The sequence below is a fragment of the Nicrophorus vespilloides genome, unplaced genomic scaffold (genome assembly GCF_001412225.1).
Source record: "Nicrophorus vespilloides isolate i.1.1-1 unplaced genomic scaffold, Nicve_v1.0, whole genome shotgun sequence".
NCBI lineage: Eukaryota > Metazoa > Arthropoda > Insecta > Coleoptera > Silphidae > Nicrophorus > Nicrophorus vespilloides.
Window position 1 is genome coordinate 264,210 of NW_017098319.1, and position 17,675 is coordinate 281,884.

Sequence of the window (17,675 nt, forward strand, 5' to 3'; positions counted from 1 at the left end):
TACAGCGTAGCCTGTTGCCACTACAACTAGGCTGTACCACCGCCTCTTTACTATCATCAGTATCAGCAGCAGCAGTAACAGCAGTGGCGGCTCGGAAATATGATTTAATTTCATTTAACAAGTCCGCATGTTTGCCGTGCGGTGTGTGGGGGATTGGCGGAGCACAGTGCAATTAATCAACTCATCCCATGGAAGGAGAAAAGGACGAAGGGTTGCTCGTGGATTGTGTGGGAGTGCGAGGGATGTAGCAGCATATGTTTGATGCGAAATCTACAATCGTTTCGGCCGCCGCTTACGGTGAGGCTGCAGTCGCGGCTCAAACATATTGATCGATTATATAACCAAAACCGCCGCCCCTCCGCCCCCAACGCACACCCATCCACCACACCACCCCTTCATCTGCCCCAACGACCGCTACAACCACCCTATCGTAACCAATTCGCGCTATCATTATCGTATCTTATTCCCGAACCCTAATCACCAATTATCATTGCACGAAACTTTCTCGATATTACAACTATCATATTCAGGTCATATTAACATCGACCGTGATGGAACCAGGTGTACATCATCATTAGAGCTGCGCAACAGATTTCCTTTTAATTTCCATATTCCGTTTACATAATTGGGGCAGCAGGGGTACCGATCCACAGTTGATTCCGTTCGGTCGGGGAATATATTAAACATTATTGTGCTGTATGTATGTAAGACACCTTTTATAGTAATTGGTCCCTTGGTCATCATCAGGATTAGTCCAAAAGGCTCTCTTTGTTTGGATAATGTTATCATTGCTTAGAATTGTCACGAATGAAGAAAAACTACGCCATTCCTTTAATGGAATTGAATCTCGAGAAATGCTTTTTATAATTCAATCAATATTCATAACCTAAATCTATGCTTATTCTATGTTCAATCTCAAATAATTATTAAAACATTATTAAAGTCAATCCAAAATTTAATTTATTTGCAGATATTATTGCCATGTGATGTATTCTCTCTATACCTGCAACTGTCAGTTCAGTTTCATTGTATTAGAACTTCATGATAACCAATGGAAGTTATCATATTTTGCAGACAAAGTTGTAAAAGCAGTAAATAATAAAAAGTCTAAAAAATAGTTATTAGGATGCGTCCATTCTACTTCTCATAATTTACATATACATATATGCGTGTAGAAAGTATACAATTTGCTGTGTTTCTGCCCACATCTCGAATTAAACAACATTAAAATTCAATTTAAAAGCAATTATACGTATTTAATGTAATTTATTTCTGTCAACAGCAAGAAAGAAACAGTCTTTGAACTTTATTTTGCCTGTTATATTTTTCTCTTTTGGGAAAAAAATGGAATACATTAATTTAAACATTAATTTCTTAACAATGTATAGTGTCTTGTATTTATCTACATGTATTTATCAATATTACATTTATCATTACAGAAAAAAATAAGAAACATCTTTCGATATTTTACATGTAAATTATTAAAATATTAGATGAAATAGCCCTTTGATTTATTGTATTATATAATAATATTTTTTGTATTTGTTTATGGAACTGTTTTAATAAATATTGATTATTATTACAAGACATATTGTTAGTATAATTGATGTAATTTTTATTGAGAAATATAAGCTAATTATACTTTATATCACATCTATTATTTAAATTTAAGCTACAAATGAATGTAATATGTGTAGTGTATAGTGTAGACAAGTTTAGATCGAGTTTTATGGAACGTTGCAGTCGCTGTTAAAGTATTGTCAAGCGAATTTATAGCTAAAATATTTATGTGGTATTCAAGACACTCTTGCTACTGTTCCTTACAATAGCTCCAACGATTCAAAACAACTAATGAAATTGTAACCTACGTATAATTATTGTTATTTTCAATGAAAATAAGATGTATAGGGCGGAGTTCTATAGTCAATAGCGCTTTGTAACAGTTAATATATGTATAACACTTTGATTTTTCTTAATTAAATCAGTATTAGTATGAGGATTATTACAAAACAATGACAATACCATCAACGGAAGTAGGGTGATATTAATTGCATTACTTAATAAATGAGGCAATATACAGTATTAGTTTTCCTGTAATCTTTATTAGTACATCTATTAGATTAATCAACGTATTATTTGCGAAAGTATTTCCTTTTTCACTCTTTCACTTCTTCCTGCGAAGTAATTAAAAGTCACTTTAAATTAATTAAACCGTTTCCTTGCACGGCAAATTGATATAAAACGAACAAAAAAAAAAGAAGAACACAGCTTTCAACTAGTCGCCGTGTATACATGTCCAATTCATAGCACGGAACAATTATAAATTAATTAATTATAATGAAGACGAGCACCGTGTGCATGCGGAATGCAAATGATCTCGTCGGAGTGATGGAGTTTCGTTTCGCAATCGTAGGGAGGGACGTATAATTGGATGAGATCATATTTCGGGAGAAACGGGAACAAAAAAAAAAAAATAAATAAATAAATAACACACACAAACTATGGGAACGGATTACGGCGAAAGAGGTTTACGTGTGTGCCAGGAGGGCCTTACTAATAGGATCGATGCCAAAAATAACAAGTTACGTTGTAAAGCTGATTACTGCAGGAAAATTGGTCCAAAACAAAGAGAGCGAGCGAAAAAAGAAAACAATATATATATACAGAGAGAGAGAGAGAGAGACAGAGAAAGAACGTACAAAGGGAACGGAAGAAACGAAGCTTTATGGCAGCCAGAAATAAAATAGTTTCTTTTTATTTACGTCTACTTTCTTTTCTTTATTTCGGGAAGAGGAAACTAGGATAATCTTAATTGATGGAGGCAGAACAAATAATGCGTTTCCTCTTTTCTTCCAATTTCTTCTTCCACTTATTATTATTTATTTTTTTAAGAGTATATTTTATTCCCACATAAAAGATGATTTTATAGCATTGTTTGGATTACAAAAGGCTATTGACCGCAGTCTTTCCACCCTTGATTGTATTATTTGTTTGTTTTTAAATTTAATTATACTTAAATGTGAATTCAAGATGGATTTGCTATATTTGGAAAATTTATGAATTTTGGTGTAATTCTATTAGCCTCGAATAATGATTATTTTATTGATATAAATTTATTTGATAAATTCTCTGGAATATGTCCAAATTCTAGTATGGAATCAAATTTTGGACAGTTTATTATATTTCTATGGAATGAAGTAAAATTTAAAGACTTTCATTTCTTTAATTCTTTTTTTATCTGTTTGATAATTTATCATTATTATTGATCATTATAATTTTCTTATTTTTATCAGTTTCTTAAATTATTTTCAAAATATTTAATGTTGTACATTTGTGATAATTTCAAAGTATTAAAAATATTTTTTGTATATTTCTCGAGTTTGATAACCGTTTTTTTTTTTTTTCAAAAGTCGTTTTTTTTTTGTATAAACCTTAACTTGAATTATTCAAAAGCTATATCAATGTTACTTGTGCTTCTTTTTTTTCACCGCGTAATTAAAGGAAAATGGTAACAGGAAGAAGGGTTCACTCTCTGTGGGTGTATACACACATCCGCAACGATGTCATAAATAACGAACGTGCGCAAATCGCGTGGGATTTCCACGTGATATAGGACATGTCAATTGGTAGACAAACACATCAAAACTTGCCAGAGGAAAGAACATAGAGAAAAAAAACTGTAGAAAGAGGAAGCGACGAAATAAGAAAACGAGGGCCGGAAAGTAGGGAAAAATTTGGGCATTATTCTCGGGCACGTTCTATATTCATCTTTCAACGATACATTTCGATACCATTTACTTCCTGCAGACGCTCGCGCCCCAGAATATATTTATTCGGGATGTGACAACACCATTTATCACCACCACCACCACCTAAATCTAGTTTTCAAATTAATGATTCTTTTGTACGGTTGGGAATCGATGCGAGAGAGCGAAACATGTTACGACGCGTAGTTTCTGGGATTCCGGATAATAACGTAGGTGTAAGCCTTCCAGGACCGTATTGAATATGGTAGGTGGGTGCGTGATAAATCAAAGAGGATAACTTTCCTCCGCGAAATTAAGTCAGATTTCTGGATGTAAATCCCGCTTTATCGGGATCGGGAGAACCGGCACGGTATATGAACGACTAAATCTTCTTGGCAAAGGAATGCGCTTGGATAAATCTCCTCTAATATACCCTAATAAATTATTTATAAATATACCTCAAATTATACAAAAGATATTGTAGTTTCTCCAGATGCGGAATATCGCATTTTCCCTGTAATACATTTATAAGTACCAGAGTTCGCACGGCGTATAGAAGATAAATATGTATGATTATGTTTTCTACGAAACTACCTTGCATTTTAATATAAACTAAATATGGGTTTAACTAATATTATGCTGCGTCCGCACTGTGCGTGATATGTGTCTGTCAAGCATACTAACAACTATAGGTTATCATGAGGTTTAAAGACATTGGAACTAACAACTGCAATTACACTTTGTACTGTCATGTTTAAATTATAGTTATACAATTTAAGTCTCATAAAATATATAAAACATTATATAATAATTTCATTTGGCTTCTACGAAATTGGCTTATAATTAATCCTGCATCTTATATAAACTTACATAATGACCACCATGAATTTCCTACATCACTTGAATCAATATGATATTAATATTATTTGTTTATTTATAACTTCGACAACATTCAATAACTTTATTATACAGACTTATTTCATTCTGATAAAAAAAATAAACACAATATGTTATCTAACTAAATGGAGCTTAGTTACCTGCTGAGTTAGAGAGGCAATTGCTGAGGTAGGAGGGTAAAGTCAATAGTGGTATTATATCGCAAATATAATAAAGTAGATGTTGTAGTGCTTGAAAGGAAACGTATATTTGTAGAGAAATGTATCGAGAGATCTAAGAGAAAATCTGAATGGCTTTGGAGATTATGTGTAAGGATGGGGGGCGAAAACTTGAGGGAAATTAAGTTGTAAGCAACAATGATGAAGGTAAAGTTTGGAGGTATTGGTCTGAAAATATATATGAAATATATAGCGAATAAGGATAATAGAATGGAGAGGATATAAAATGTGTACTGGCATGTGAGATCAACTACCTTTATGAATAAAGAGAAATTAATAAATTTATTTTCATTCATTCATTTTTCTACTTCTTCGTATTTATTTTTTAACAGAAATTGATTGTATTATAAATACGTTACATAAGCTAAGTCACAAATCTTTACTATCTTTATCATTAATAAATATTATCTTGAACGAGAAGTATTTTCCTAATTTCAAATAATGTCTGTTCATAGTTAAATATTGTATTATTATACCTTTGTGTTGCTAATAGACAGAATAGAAAAGTAATAAGATATTTCATTCAAATTAGTTAAATACATACATTTATTGTTGAATTAAAATATATTTTTGTTTACATTAGGAATCATTCACATATATAATATAAAATATCAATGATACTTTGTATCTGGTATTTTCAAAAGTACAGTACTTCTACATCCCATTTTACCTTTCATTTCAATGTTTACAATTCACTACGTTTATGAAATATGCAGGTAGCTTGTATGTGCACCTGTTAAACTTACCTCAACTATATAATTTATGTACAGTTATATCAAGATGCACACTTCTGGGAGAAATACCAAACTTTGTTGTAAACTATATTCAACTGTTACTTGTATTTGTTTTATTTTAACACATTTTTTGTACACAGAGTTAGTTTTTTTCTCAATTTTTGTACTAATTAACCAGATAAAATTTGCTAATCATTCTTGCATTAAATGATACAATTCACTCTATTTCTTAATTGGATTTGTTTTTCTTGCATTTTCAATACAAGGAAATAGATATACTCATATTATTGTTTTGATAGTTTATCGATGTTTCTTCCAATGAATTTGCTGATTGAATTACTCAGTAATCTATTTATATGTTTTGTTTAATGTTTGGAATAAAATGGAATGATGAGTTAATAAATTGTTTATTTATATGAAACATATTAAGAACTAAAGTTATGTTAAAATGAAGATATATAATTTATCGAAGTTTAAATTGGTGCTTCAAATATCTGTAGAAGGCAAATCTTCGCCAAAAGCTTATTAAAGTGGATTATATGTAAAAGCCTCCCTCCATCCAATTCACTTGAAATTGCATGAAAAGTTTTCATTGTAACCTAATGACGTTATGATTTCGCCGTTCCGAAAACTTTTAATTGAAATACAGAATTGATAAATTCGTACACAAAATAGAAACACAAAATCTCATCTGTTACTTCATTCAAGTAATTCCTCCAAACCAAGAGGTGTATTCACATTGAGAAGAGAGAGAGACAATGAGCTAACAATAGAAACTGAGATATAATTGAGCCGTTGCATCATATATTGATCGATCAAGATGTAGGTTACCTTTTTAATATCGCAACTTAATGTTCATAATTTAATTATACGATTGTATAATCACATCGGCTTAAATCGATAACGGTCTAAGTGCCACAAAGAAAGCTCGCACTTAACGCGATATGGTCTGAATCAGCTGGACTTCGAAATATGGTCTTCCTCCAGGTGGTCCCCGCACATACAGTAAACTGGTTTACATCTGTGGAGCAAGAAGACAACGTAAATATGATGTAGGTGGTCCGCGATGTGTTTTGACCCACCAAAATGGATCACGTAGGAAATAGAACGACTGCACTAAAACCTTTGAAACCGTCTCTAACTTCGAGTAGAAAGTCCGCTTGTATATAACAAGACATCTTTATTATAGTAAACCATAACATGGAATCACTTATTTTGCTCCGAATTGTTTATTATGCTGTAAAATTAGAATGTCAGATTTTAGTTTATTATTATTTTTTGGGTTTGAAAAACAATCTTGCTAATCGGCCATTGACCGAACTATTTCAGTCTATGTTGGTTATTATTTATATGGATGAGAAAAAAAAACTTAAGAGATGAGAATTTTTAGATTTAGAATGTGGGTACTATAAGAATCATCTTTAAAAACAAGACTTATTAACATAACAGTTGATTTTATAATTAAATCATTGTATTATTAAATTTTTGAGTAAAATATTAATCTAACAGCAATCAAATCTAATTATAACTATATTTTATTCAAATAATGATTATAAATTAAATACAAAATATTGATGATTTTTAATAAATTATGAATGTCATGAAAAGACTTTAAAATATATTTTTAGAACACAATTAAAACTTCTCCATTTTATAATTAGCCTAATAGCGTAAAAAACGTGCCCTGGCATGTAAAAGACATAAGATACACCACAAATCTAAATTGATTTATATAAGTAAAATGTATGTTAATATACAATAATATTAATTATTAATAATTTTTCATCTATACTAAATGCAAATTGAACTGATATTGTCAATTGCATACCATATTGTATAAATAGTTTGATAATACTGACATGTTTGTCATGTATAGTGTGGATAAAATTAAACAGTTTTTTATTTTTAAATTAAAGTAATAAATTATTTTATTAAATAACTAAAATATTTTGAAATTTATTATTTGTAATATAATTTATTTTTAACTTTTGTTATTCATTCACAACCTGCCAACATTTCTGGCTTGTAATATAATACAAATATGGAATATGTAAGAATAAAGTTAATTAATTATAATCCACATTTACAACTTGTTAATGCGCCTCTAGTAATAATAAATATAATATGAGTTACGTGATCCAAATGCAGCAGGCTTAATGCACATCTTTTGACGTCCGGTTTCTTTAGTGTTTGTGATAAAAGTATGTGCTGAGCAGCTGTGTATGCCATGTGCGGTAGTCTCGGAATTTAAACAGTTTCTAAAGCTTTGATGCAGCAAGTAATTAATAACAAGCGCTAACATTAATTATCATTCAGGTAGAGCACACAATGTAACTTAATACTGTACACATATGTATGCAATGGAAAATTAGTGCGCTTCATAAAAATTGCTTCTTTACTGCGTACAACGCAGACAGAATTTCCTCCCAACAATTTTTCGTTCAAGCTTAAATTTTATTACGACATGCAATAAGATCTTATATCTAACTTTTTTGTTTTCGTTTTCTTACTTAGTCCCTATTTAGAGTGTAAATTTACATTATGGAAGCCGCGGAGCGAAATTGTATTGTTCCATATTACGTTAATTAGACCATATGTGTGCATTGCTTGTTGCTTGTTCCCTCGCTCGCTTCCTTACTAAACTTCATCACATTTCCTTGGGGGGAGTACGAAAAGGGATATCCTTCTTTCTCTCTCCTCTCTTTCATTTGTCTAGATAAATGATTAAGTTTTCGCAATTTATTATCCCCGTTACCATTACTATGGCAGACGAGAGAAAGGAACAACAAGGAGATGAAGATGAGATCGAGAAGAAGAAGAAGAAGAACGCGACGGGGAAAATTACAGAAATGAAAAAATAATAATATAGAAAAATATAATGTAGCAGCGGGAAGTTGATTAAGTTCCGTCGGACAGGAAAATTAAAAATACACACAAGAAAGACGATGAAAGATGGTATTAGATGAAAGGAGAAAGAGAGAGAGGAAACAACAATATTGTGTGCAAATTTGTTTTCAGGAAACTTGAAAGAGAGTAATTGGAAGGAAAGGAAACGCGAAAAGCGTCTGCTCGGGATATTGGAATATCCATCATATATTATCGGAGGGGAGGAAATTCGATGAATTAAATTCGCGGCAGATGGGGATTTGATTGAAAATGTAAATAAGGTTTGTTTTGGTGGAATTGCGGTTTTTATTTCCATCGATACATCCAGGCTCTTGTGTGTATGTGTACGGTTTGGGTAGGAGGTACGTAGGTAGGTGGTTGCACGTGCCTGGAAATTTAAAGGCTTTCAACTAGGAAAACTGGAAACCACCGCAATGTGTGTATGCAACACGTGGTTTATATTTTCTCGAAGCGTTACCTGCCTATGTGGCAACGTTATAAAATATCCCATCCGTTTCGATATACCCAGTCGATTCAATCAATCACCAACAACCTCTAAATTATTTACAACCACGTTGCTGCACATTTCCTGTGCGCGCGATTCGTTATAACGCAGAATACTAATAATACCTAAGCACGACTAAGCCACATAATGACGATAAAACGAAGCGATTCGGAAAATCGGATTTTGTCGCAATGCCCAATTTTCTCAGGACGATTCAATTCCGCCTTATTACGTTTGCGACTTCTATTGAAATAAATATGATTCTTCGTTGCGTTGTATCAGCGAGCAGAGAATGTGGAGGAAACGAGAGGTCCTCGAAGACCTTGCATTCAATCGCCCGGAGGAGCTTTTACATAAAACAAAACGCTTCCATTCAGGAGAGAAATTACTTTCCTCGGTTTGTTTTCCATTTGTTTCTCTGCAAAACGAAGCGACCCGGGGGCGACTCCGTCTGCGGTTTTCTTCGACTTCGCCCCCATGATACATTTCTCTAATTAAAATACGTCCGTGCAATTTACTAATTAATGCATATTTACTATACTGTAATGCAATTGCCTCAGAATATGCAAATATGAATTATGCATTAGAATATGTTAACTTGGCGTGCACAAATGATTCGTGCATTTCTTCGGATTTATGAAAATATTTACTTTTACGAATGGTAATTGCTTGTTCCGTGCTATATGAGCTTATTACATTTTTAATTAATTTTGTCCCTGCAGTCGTTTAATCGATTACAAGGAAGACCCATTATTACTCCATCATATTTTCTACTCTTCTTTTTAATCATTTCTAATTGATACTTGTTATAGAGCACTAATTAGACGTTCATAAATTTGAAGAAGATTCAATTTTAATTTTCAGATTTCAATAATAAATATAACCAAAATTTTAATTACTTTATGCAAAACTAATATAGAAACCAAAACAATTTAATAATCTATATATTCATATATTTTATTACATTTTTTTAATAAAAGAAACATTTTGATTGATAGCAGAAATTGAACAATTATAATAAGAACTATTATTATATTAATTACATCTATATCTTAATTATATGTTAGAATATCGTTTTCCAAAAAATTAATTAGATACAAGTCTCAGTTTAGCTCAGCAATCCGGTCAGAAAGTAAAAACATATTTGAAATGGAGTTCCAGAAGAAATTCAACAACATTTGAAATTCATCATTTGTGGAACTATGAAAAATATGCTATTATATATATTATTACATTTAATAATATTAAATTATTTAATATTTACATGTAAATATTTTATTCTATGGCGCATAGACTGCGTTAATACATTATGAATTATATTTCAATGAAATTTTAAAATTGCTTTACTTAGAATAATTATTTACAATTTGAAAATATAATAATTGTGTTATTTGATTACTGTATTAATATACTTGCTTTTCTATTTTATTATCGAAACATGTCTGTTGGTAATTATATCAGTATCAATATTATTAAATTATTAATGAGGTTGTTACATTATATTTACATTATATTCAGTAATTTGCCCATTGGCAGTTAAGTATTTTGCATACTAAACATCAATCTGTTTATAGTAAACACGATCCTGCATTACAATAGAATTTCGGAGCAAAGTTTCATCGACTAATATTTACAATTCAATTCAATATAACAAGTATAAATATAATTCCGTTAATTGTTGAAGTTGTTTCGAATTGTAGAATAATGTTTGGTTAGCAAATGTTACGAGGGTAAGTCATGTAACATCACTTCAAGGAAATAGTATTTCCAGTGTATGTGGCGACATCTGTGCTGCATCCACTGAACTTGCTAAGGGGTAAGGTGGTTCTACGTGTTGGGGGTTGCTGAAGATGGCGCTACGATGCTACTTTCCGCGGATAACAGGATATTCCAGAACCGGATATTATATGAGAATTATAATAAAAAGATAATTCATTTACTTTTATTTTTTTACTTTGTTTCATACTAAATTATTATTTGTAAATAAGAAAAAAATATATATGAATATAATCAACAAATTATTCTTAACTTATATGTATTTATTATACAATTTAATAATGGTTGTGTGTCGAAAAATGTATCATTTTGTTTTTTTTTAATTAACATTTTTTTTAATTATGCAATTTGTTTTCAGCTTTCCGAGCTCGAGCAGCGAGTTCTCGAAGCGGAAGGCCGTGCTGAAGAGGCGGAGGATAAGGTAATGACTCAACTTAGTATTTATTCAATTAACGTACACATTTGAGTGCATATTTTATATAACTTACTTCTAACGAAGTAAAGGCTATACGGCTGTATTTATACTATACACCTTTAATTCATACAGTCTGCAAATGCTAATATTCCACTTCTTGTTAATGCGAAATAGTTGCAAATTGCTATAACGTAATCATTAATATTAGCAATAATTAGGTTTATTAATAACAAATTTAATTAGTAATTGGAAAACATGTGTCATATTAGATTGGAATAAGTAATAGAATGTAACTTGAAATCCTACATTTTAATGCATGCAATTCGATCATTGCCATTCGTATCGAATTCGTTGCATATTAATAGTGGATATGTAATATCTTCATTAATAATTATCATAATATTAACGTCCTTTCTAATTCGTTAAAAAATGTCAAGTTTTAATCGTAATGCTATTTAATACATAATATTTAACATCCTTGTTTTAGTTTAAAAAAAATACAATTAGTATAAAACCTTGAGGTTGATGGCCTTTTAACAATGAAACCTACTAAAAATGATATTCCATAATGATATTCCATAAAAAGTTTTGTTTATTATTTTTTATATGAATAAGCATATGCAAGTTGTTTACAAATATGTAATGTAAATAAGAAAGAAGCCGGTCATATGTATGAGATCATTTATATTTATTTACAAATTGTCACCGTTTTTATATATTAAAACCTTGTGGTTGATGGCCATTTAAGAATGAAACCTTCTAAAAATGATATTCCATAAAATATTGTTTTTATTATTACATAATAATTAATATTTTAGTGGATGTAATTAAATATAAATAAGTAACTTTTGTTTATTATTTTTTATCTGAATAAGCATATGCAAGTTATTTACAAATATGTAATGTAAATAAGATAGAAGCCTGTCATGTGTATGAGATCATTTATATTTATTTAGAAATTGTCACCGTTTTCATATATTAATTTTAAATATTTACTTTTTAATTTTATGATTTAAACAATTTAATTTATAACCTTGTACCAAGAAAGCCAAGCACCGAATTATATATAATTATTAAATACTAGCAAATAATTTTTGATATAATGAAAGTTATATAAATGAATTTATATCTCTTCATTATGATTGTATATTCAAATAATAATTATATAATTCACAGCTTATGAAAGTTACACAATGTATATTGGAGAGTTAGTGATTTATTTATATCTGAATTGAATGGAATTATAGCATTCTGATTTGTTTATGTAATATCAACTTTTTATGTATATGTTTTTTTGGGTAGACATTCAGCTCATAACAAGTATGTTGTGATACATCCAAATTATATTTATCATCTGATAGAAATGTCTATAAGGCGTACCCACTGCTATGTAAATGTTAACAAATGTAGTTGTTAGTTCAGTTTCAATAACGTTGAACTCAATAATTGATAACCAATAATAGTTGGTGTTATGGGACATTATATGTACCCCATAATTAGATAAGAAAAGTAATGATATGAGTTGTTACGCCTGACAGATATTTATTTGTAATGTCACACATAGTGTAATTAGATTAGTTGTAATAATTTAATTGTTTGAGGGCACTAATGAAGCCTTATTACAATTTTCTAGAAAATGTCCAGGAAAGAGATGAATTTGATAGATGTTTATGTTGAATCCGTACTATCCGCTGTTGATTCAATTGACGAAGTTATCTGATTAAATTATCTAGAAATTTAGGAATTTCTGGCCCTTCAAAGGGTTAAACAACAGATGTTCTTTATGAATCTTCCCTTCAATATAAAATACATTATGTAATCTACAAAAAAAAGATAAATTAAATATCAATATAATTAAATATAAAAATGTATGGTATTTAATATATAAATAAATATTTCTAATAATAATTCCAATATATATTACAATAATTATACAATTACGTCATTAATTTCAAAACAAAAACTAGCAAAAACTATTGCAACTAGCAATAAATATTTCTCATTTTAATTTGCTTTTTTATATTTTTATGTGAAAATTAAAACGTCTTTAATTATTTAAAAACATTTAAATTTTTAATGGGTAATATATTCTATATTCTTTTTTACCACATTAGGATTAAACAAACAAATATTCGCATATGCATTTAATGCAATGCAAAATTATATATTAATAATTCTGTCACCAATGAATTGTAATTGTTTATGTATGAATGGTAATATCCTTTGAACATAGACCATTAAAAGGCGAAGCCTTTGAATACGAAATTTCCACGTGGTTTTATCCGGAATCGAAAATATGCGTACACTCCAACCAAGTGGTATTAAATGTTATGCTGAATGTGGAGATTAGGTTCTATCCAGAATTCGTTGTAAGTTTAATTGAGCGCAAAGGGAAATCCAGCACCTCTTTGATGTTACACATTTTTGGCTCTTGAATGTTGGCAGTTTTGCCGAGACGACGGGAGGGCATCCCTGCAGAAAGGGATGTAAGGGATGTAGGCTGAGTGTATGTGTGGGGTGTTCGGGGGTTGCCATGCAACGCGCCTCTCACTTTCGCTATCGTCTGTTATTGATTATTTTCCGTCGCGACGCTGGCGCTCGGCCGTGTGTTCGGTGTGTGACGGTCATGGCGTCCTGCAGCTGACAGAAAAAACACTCTTCGAAAAAAAAGGTACTTCTTTCCGTTACCGAACGGCCTAATATTCCATTATATCATTTTGGAAATACCCCATAACGAATCCGAAAAACCCCATCGAACGACCGACGCCGTGACGTGCCTGTTGTATATATCCTCCAGGTCGCATAACGACCCCGTGCGACCTTTCCCAGTGCTGTTGTGCGCGAATCCAGCGTGTTTTTACGGTGTGACATTCATCAGAAGAAAATGTAAGTTTAACATTTAAACATTTACCGTTACAACATTTAAGTGGTAGCCTTACCTACAGAGCAGTCCGATCATAAATAATCAACTCTCCTCTCTGGGCAAATACATCCAAAACAAAACCAACTCATTCATTATTCCCTTCAAATATTTGCTAAGACAACAATGCCTTGATTAATATTTAATATTGACATTTGTTGTTTGGTTTTGCGATGGAAATGGAAGATTCGAATTTCATGCAGCAACCGTAGACTTTGTTACATCCAATTTTAATGGCTGGTTGTAAAAGAACGTTACAAATAATTGATTGGACACCAAGTTTTATTTATTTATATCGCTTATTACCAAGTTTATTAGTAGTAAGCGAGAATCCAATAAGAAATCGATTGAGACTATCAATCGTTTATTGTTATGTTTTGTTTGTCTTTCTTGCTTATGTTGCTTCTACTCTACACACACACACTATTTGTAATGTAAATATATTATTTTATTCGCTGCGTTGCATGTAAATTACATCAGTATTCATTTGCATCGTTTTATGTCGGTAAGCGCATAGTAAATAGCTTGACTATTTCTTGGAAGGAGTACTTTGCTTCTATTTCCTTTTGCTGTTTGTTTCATATAAATTATTAATATTTCACAATTTACATGTGGAAAAGAGTTGTTATTAATTTGATACACCCAATGCAAATTAAGTTTTTGATTTTATGCATTCTTAAGAAATACATATAAAATGTTTAAACAAATAAAAATATTAATAAAAATAACATAAATAGTACATAGATTAAAAGAAAGAATAAATGTAAAATTAAATTTATTTAAAACGTTTTCGTGTTTGCGTTATCATAAATTATGAAATAACTGTGCATTTATATGAATCGAATATTTCTTTCTATATCTCAGATCTGATGATTATCTTTTAGGCTGTTTCTTGTTCTTTTATTTTTATCTATTTTTTCTTATTTATACATTGAATAAGCAATTATTGGGTGTTAATCTTCATTAAATGATAATACACCTAACCATTTTATAGTAAAAGTTATCCATGATTATTTTATTTGGTTGACTCTACTTTTATGAACTATACTTCTAGATCTTCGAGATACTTAGAAGCAAGTACTCAGATTGTAATATTGCATTAGTATTAGCTATTTTTAATGTATATTTATATTTAAACTTACATATACAAAGACTTCTTAATTCTTGTAGTATAAATATATACTTTTAGACTAATCTACAATTTTCTAATCAATGGCAATGTCAAAAGTTAAAATAATTGTAACATCTGACATTTAAATAAAATATATTCGACGATAGTCTTTTTGCTATATGTTCAAAATCCGTATTTTGAAGTAATTTTTTTATAATTATTTTTTTAGATATTGATATTTATATTAAGCTATAAATTCGAATTATCAGGATTACGGTCGACACATAAGGACATGATTTTTGTTTGTGTCAACGTAGAATTTATTAAAGACACTATTTCTCGCATGTGATATATGCTAGACACGTGTCTAGACCGTTCAAATGCAAACACATAATAAATATTACTCCCAAAGGACAACAAATTTTCGAAATCCGGTTCAGTATGTTTCAATTATATCAAAACGAAAATATAATTAAAAGTGTAGAATCATATCTTAATGATAAACGATGACATTTTTTTTTAACATATTAACACATTTACGGTTGACCATAGTCTTTCAGTAAAGTAATCATTATTATTACAAATAATTTACATTTTTTTATTTAATATAATATTTGCTAATTAGATATTACTAATACTGACTTTTTGGTAAATTATTTACGAATTACTATTGTATTCATAAAGTTAGTTTGTATCATATATGTTAAAGTAGATAATGGATGAACGGTGCACGATTCAAATAATTTGTATTTCGAAAATACAGTTATGATTTTATTTTGTTTTCTTTAATTACAAAAGTATATTTTCGTACGTGCAGTGTTCCATGACGACGGCTCTGACAAATAACCGTTTTCCGTTTGATCACGTTTGATGTTTCGTATGCCCACCGTACAGAACAGAGTTATACCGTGAAGCCTTGCTAAATCAAATCAAATATAATTCGTGGAATGCGATTCGGTTTACAATTTAATCATCGCAGTCGTTTGAAGTTGTTACTCGTGTGTACGGTCCTGTGTTCTGCATGGGGGAACGAAGGATCCGCAAAACTGCTGCACAGACATACGTCCTTTTTGTTAGGGATTTTAAAATGTGTAACACAATACACGCACGCACACACACGCGCGTACACACATATGCACCCTACATGTTTAACGGTGGGGTGTCTTCTCCCCCTATAGTATTTAGGTTAATATTAAATGAGTCACCGAGAATAAACATTGTGTGGACACAGGAAAAAAAGAGAGGAGAAAGGATAGTTTTCATGGAGAAATTCGCTTAAAGTTCATTTCCAGAAGTTTAAGCATGAATAGATAATTTTTAATTTGTTGACGAGAAAAAAGCGATTTGGTATGCAGACACCTGGCGCTTCCAGTTGATCCCCTCACCGTTTCTTTTTCCCTTCATTCTGTCTTTCCTTCCATTCGAAATTTATTTATAGTCCGGGAATGTTTGTATTGTGAATATATAGCGGCGTGCACTTGGATATATTTTCGGAAGATTTTTTCTTCTTGTGTTTTTTTCTGTAGTTGTTGTGTGTTACATCCATGCTGTTATTTGAGGAGATTTGAGGTTCTTTCGGGATGAGTTATATCAAAAATAGAGGAAGAGAGCTTGTGCTATTATTGTAGGGTGCTTGGCCGACTGCCAGTGAGCTGAGCCGAGGGGCAAACACCCTCGTTGGGGAAGTTTACTGACGGCGTCGCGACGCTCTGGCGCCATTTATAGACCATACGCGTTCTCTTCGTGCTCTGCAGACAGTTCGAGCCCGACAGTCAGTGTGTTAGTGTGACCTATTGTTCCTCAACATCGAAAGAAAGGGCACGCAAACTGAGATTTCGCTGTAATATCCGATTTCTATTATCATAAAGGACGCACACGCACACCATGGAGACCTCAGGTAAAAAAGGGAAAAGGAAATGCCCGGTGTTACGGCGGATAAAGAAATGCGTTTACATTATTCAGCATAATAATGATTCATAAAATTAATCAATTTTTCTTATCGGAGTTTCCGACTTCATCTCATGAATAATTTCAATATAAAACCTGGAATTTCAGACAGTTGCATATTATATTATATAATTGCTTCATTTTATTTTTCTCTATAGCAATTTATTTCTTGTGCACGGACGAATTACCAATTACTCCTAGATATTGGATTTTTACGTGACTCATTTTGTACATAAGAAACGTTATATGCTGAACATTATACTTTCTCTTTAAACCACAATACATAATTATTACAATGTTATATATGTTTATATATGCATAATATTATTATTAAAAAATTTAATAATACATAGTTATTATCGATTAAAATTTAGATAATATTATTTTGCACTAATAATTATATACATTGGGCTATTTACCACAGTATTGTATAGTTTATGACTTTATTACTTCATACTTTGAATACGAATTTTGTATTAAAAATATATAAAAATGATAATAAACAATATTGTATAACTAA

At 30.8% G+C, this 17,675-nt stretch overlaps 1 protein-coding gene across 13 annotated transcripts in view; it reads left to right on the forward strand.

The window, feature by feature from the left end:
- The window catches only part of LOC108562169 (uncharacterized protein CG43867), a 97,954-nt gene that overhangs the window by 73,747 nt on the left and 6,532 nt on the right, over positions 1-17,675 (forward strand). For 11 of the 13 annotated variants that reach the window (XM_017920407.1, XM_017920413.1, XM_017920410.1 and 8 more), the window contains one exon: positions 11,121-11,183. In XM_017920407.1, coding sequence (XP_017775896.1) covers positions 11,121-11,183 — 63 coding nt within the window. Of the gene's footprint in view, positions 1-11,120; positions 11,184-13,761; positions 14,064-17,019; positions 17,106-17,675 lie in introns of those variants that run through there. The other 2 variants (XM_017920418.1, XM_017920419.1) reach the window with 2 other exon arrangements.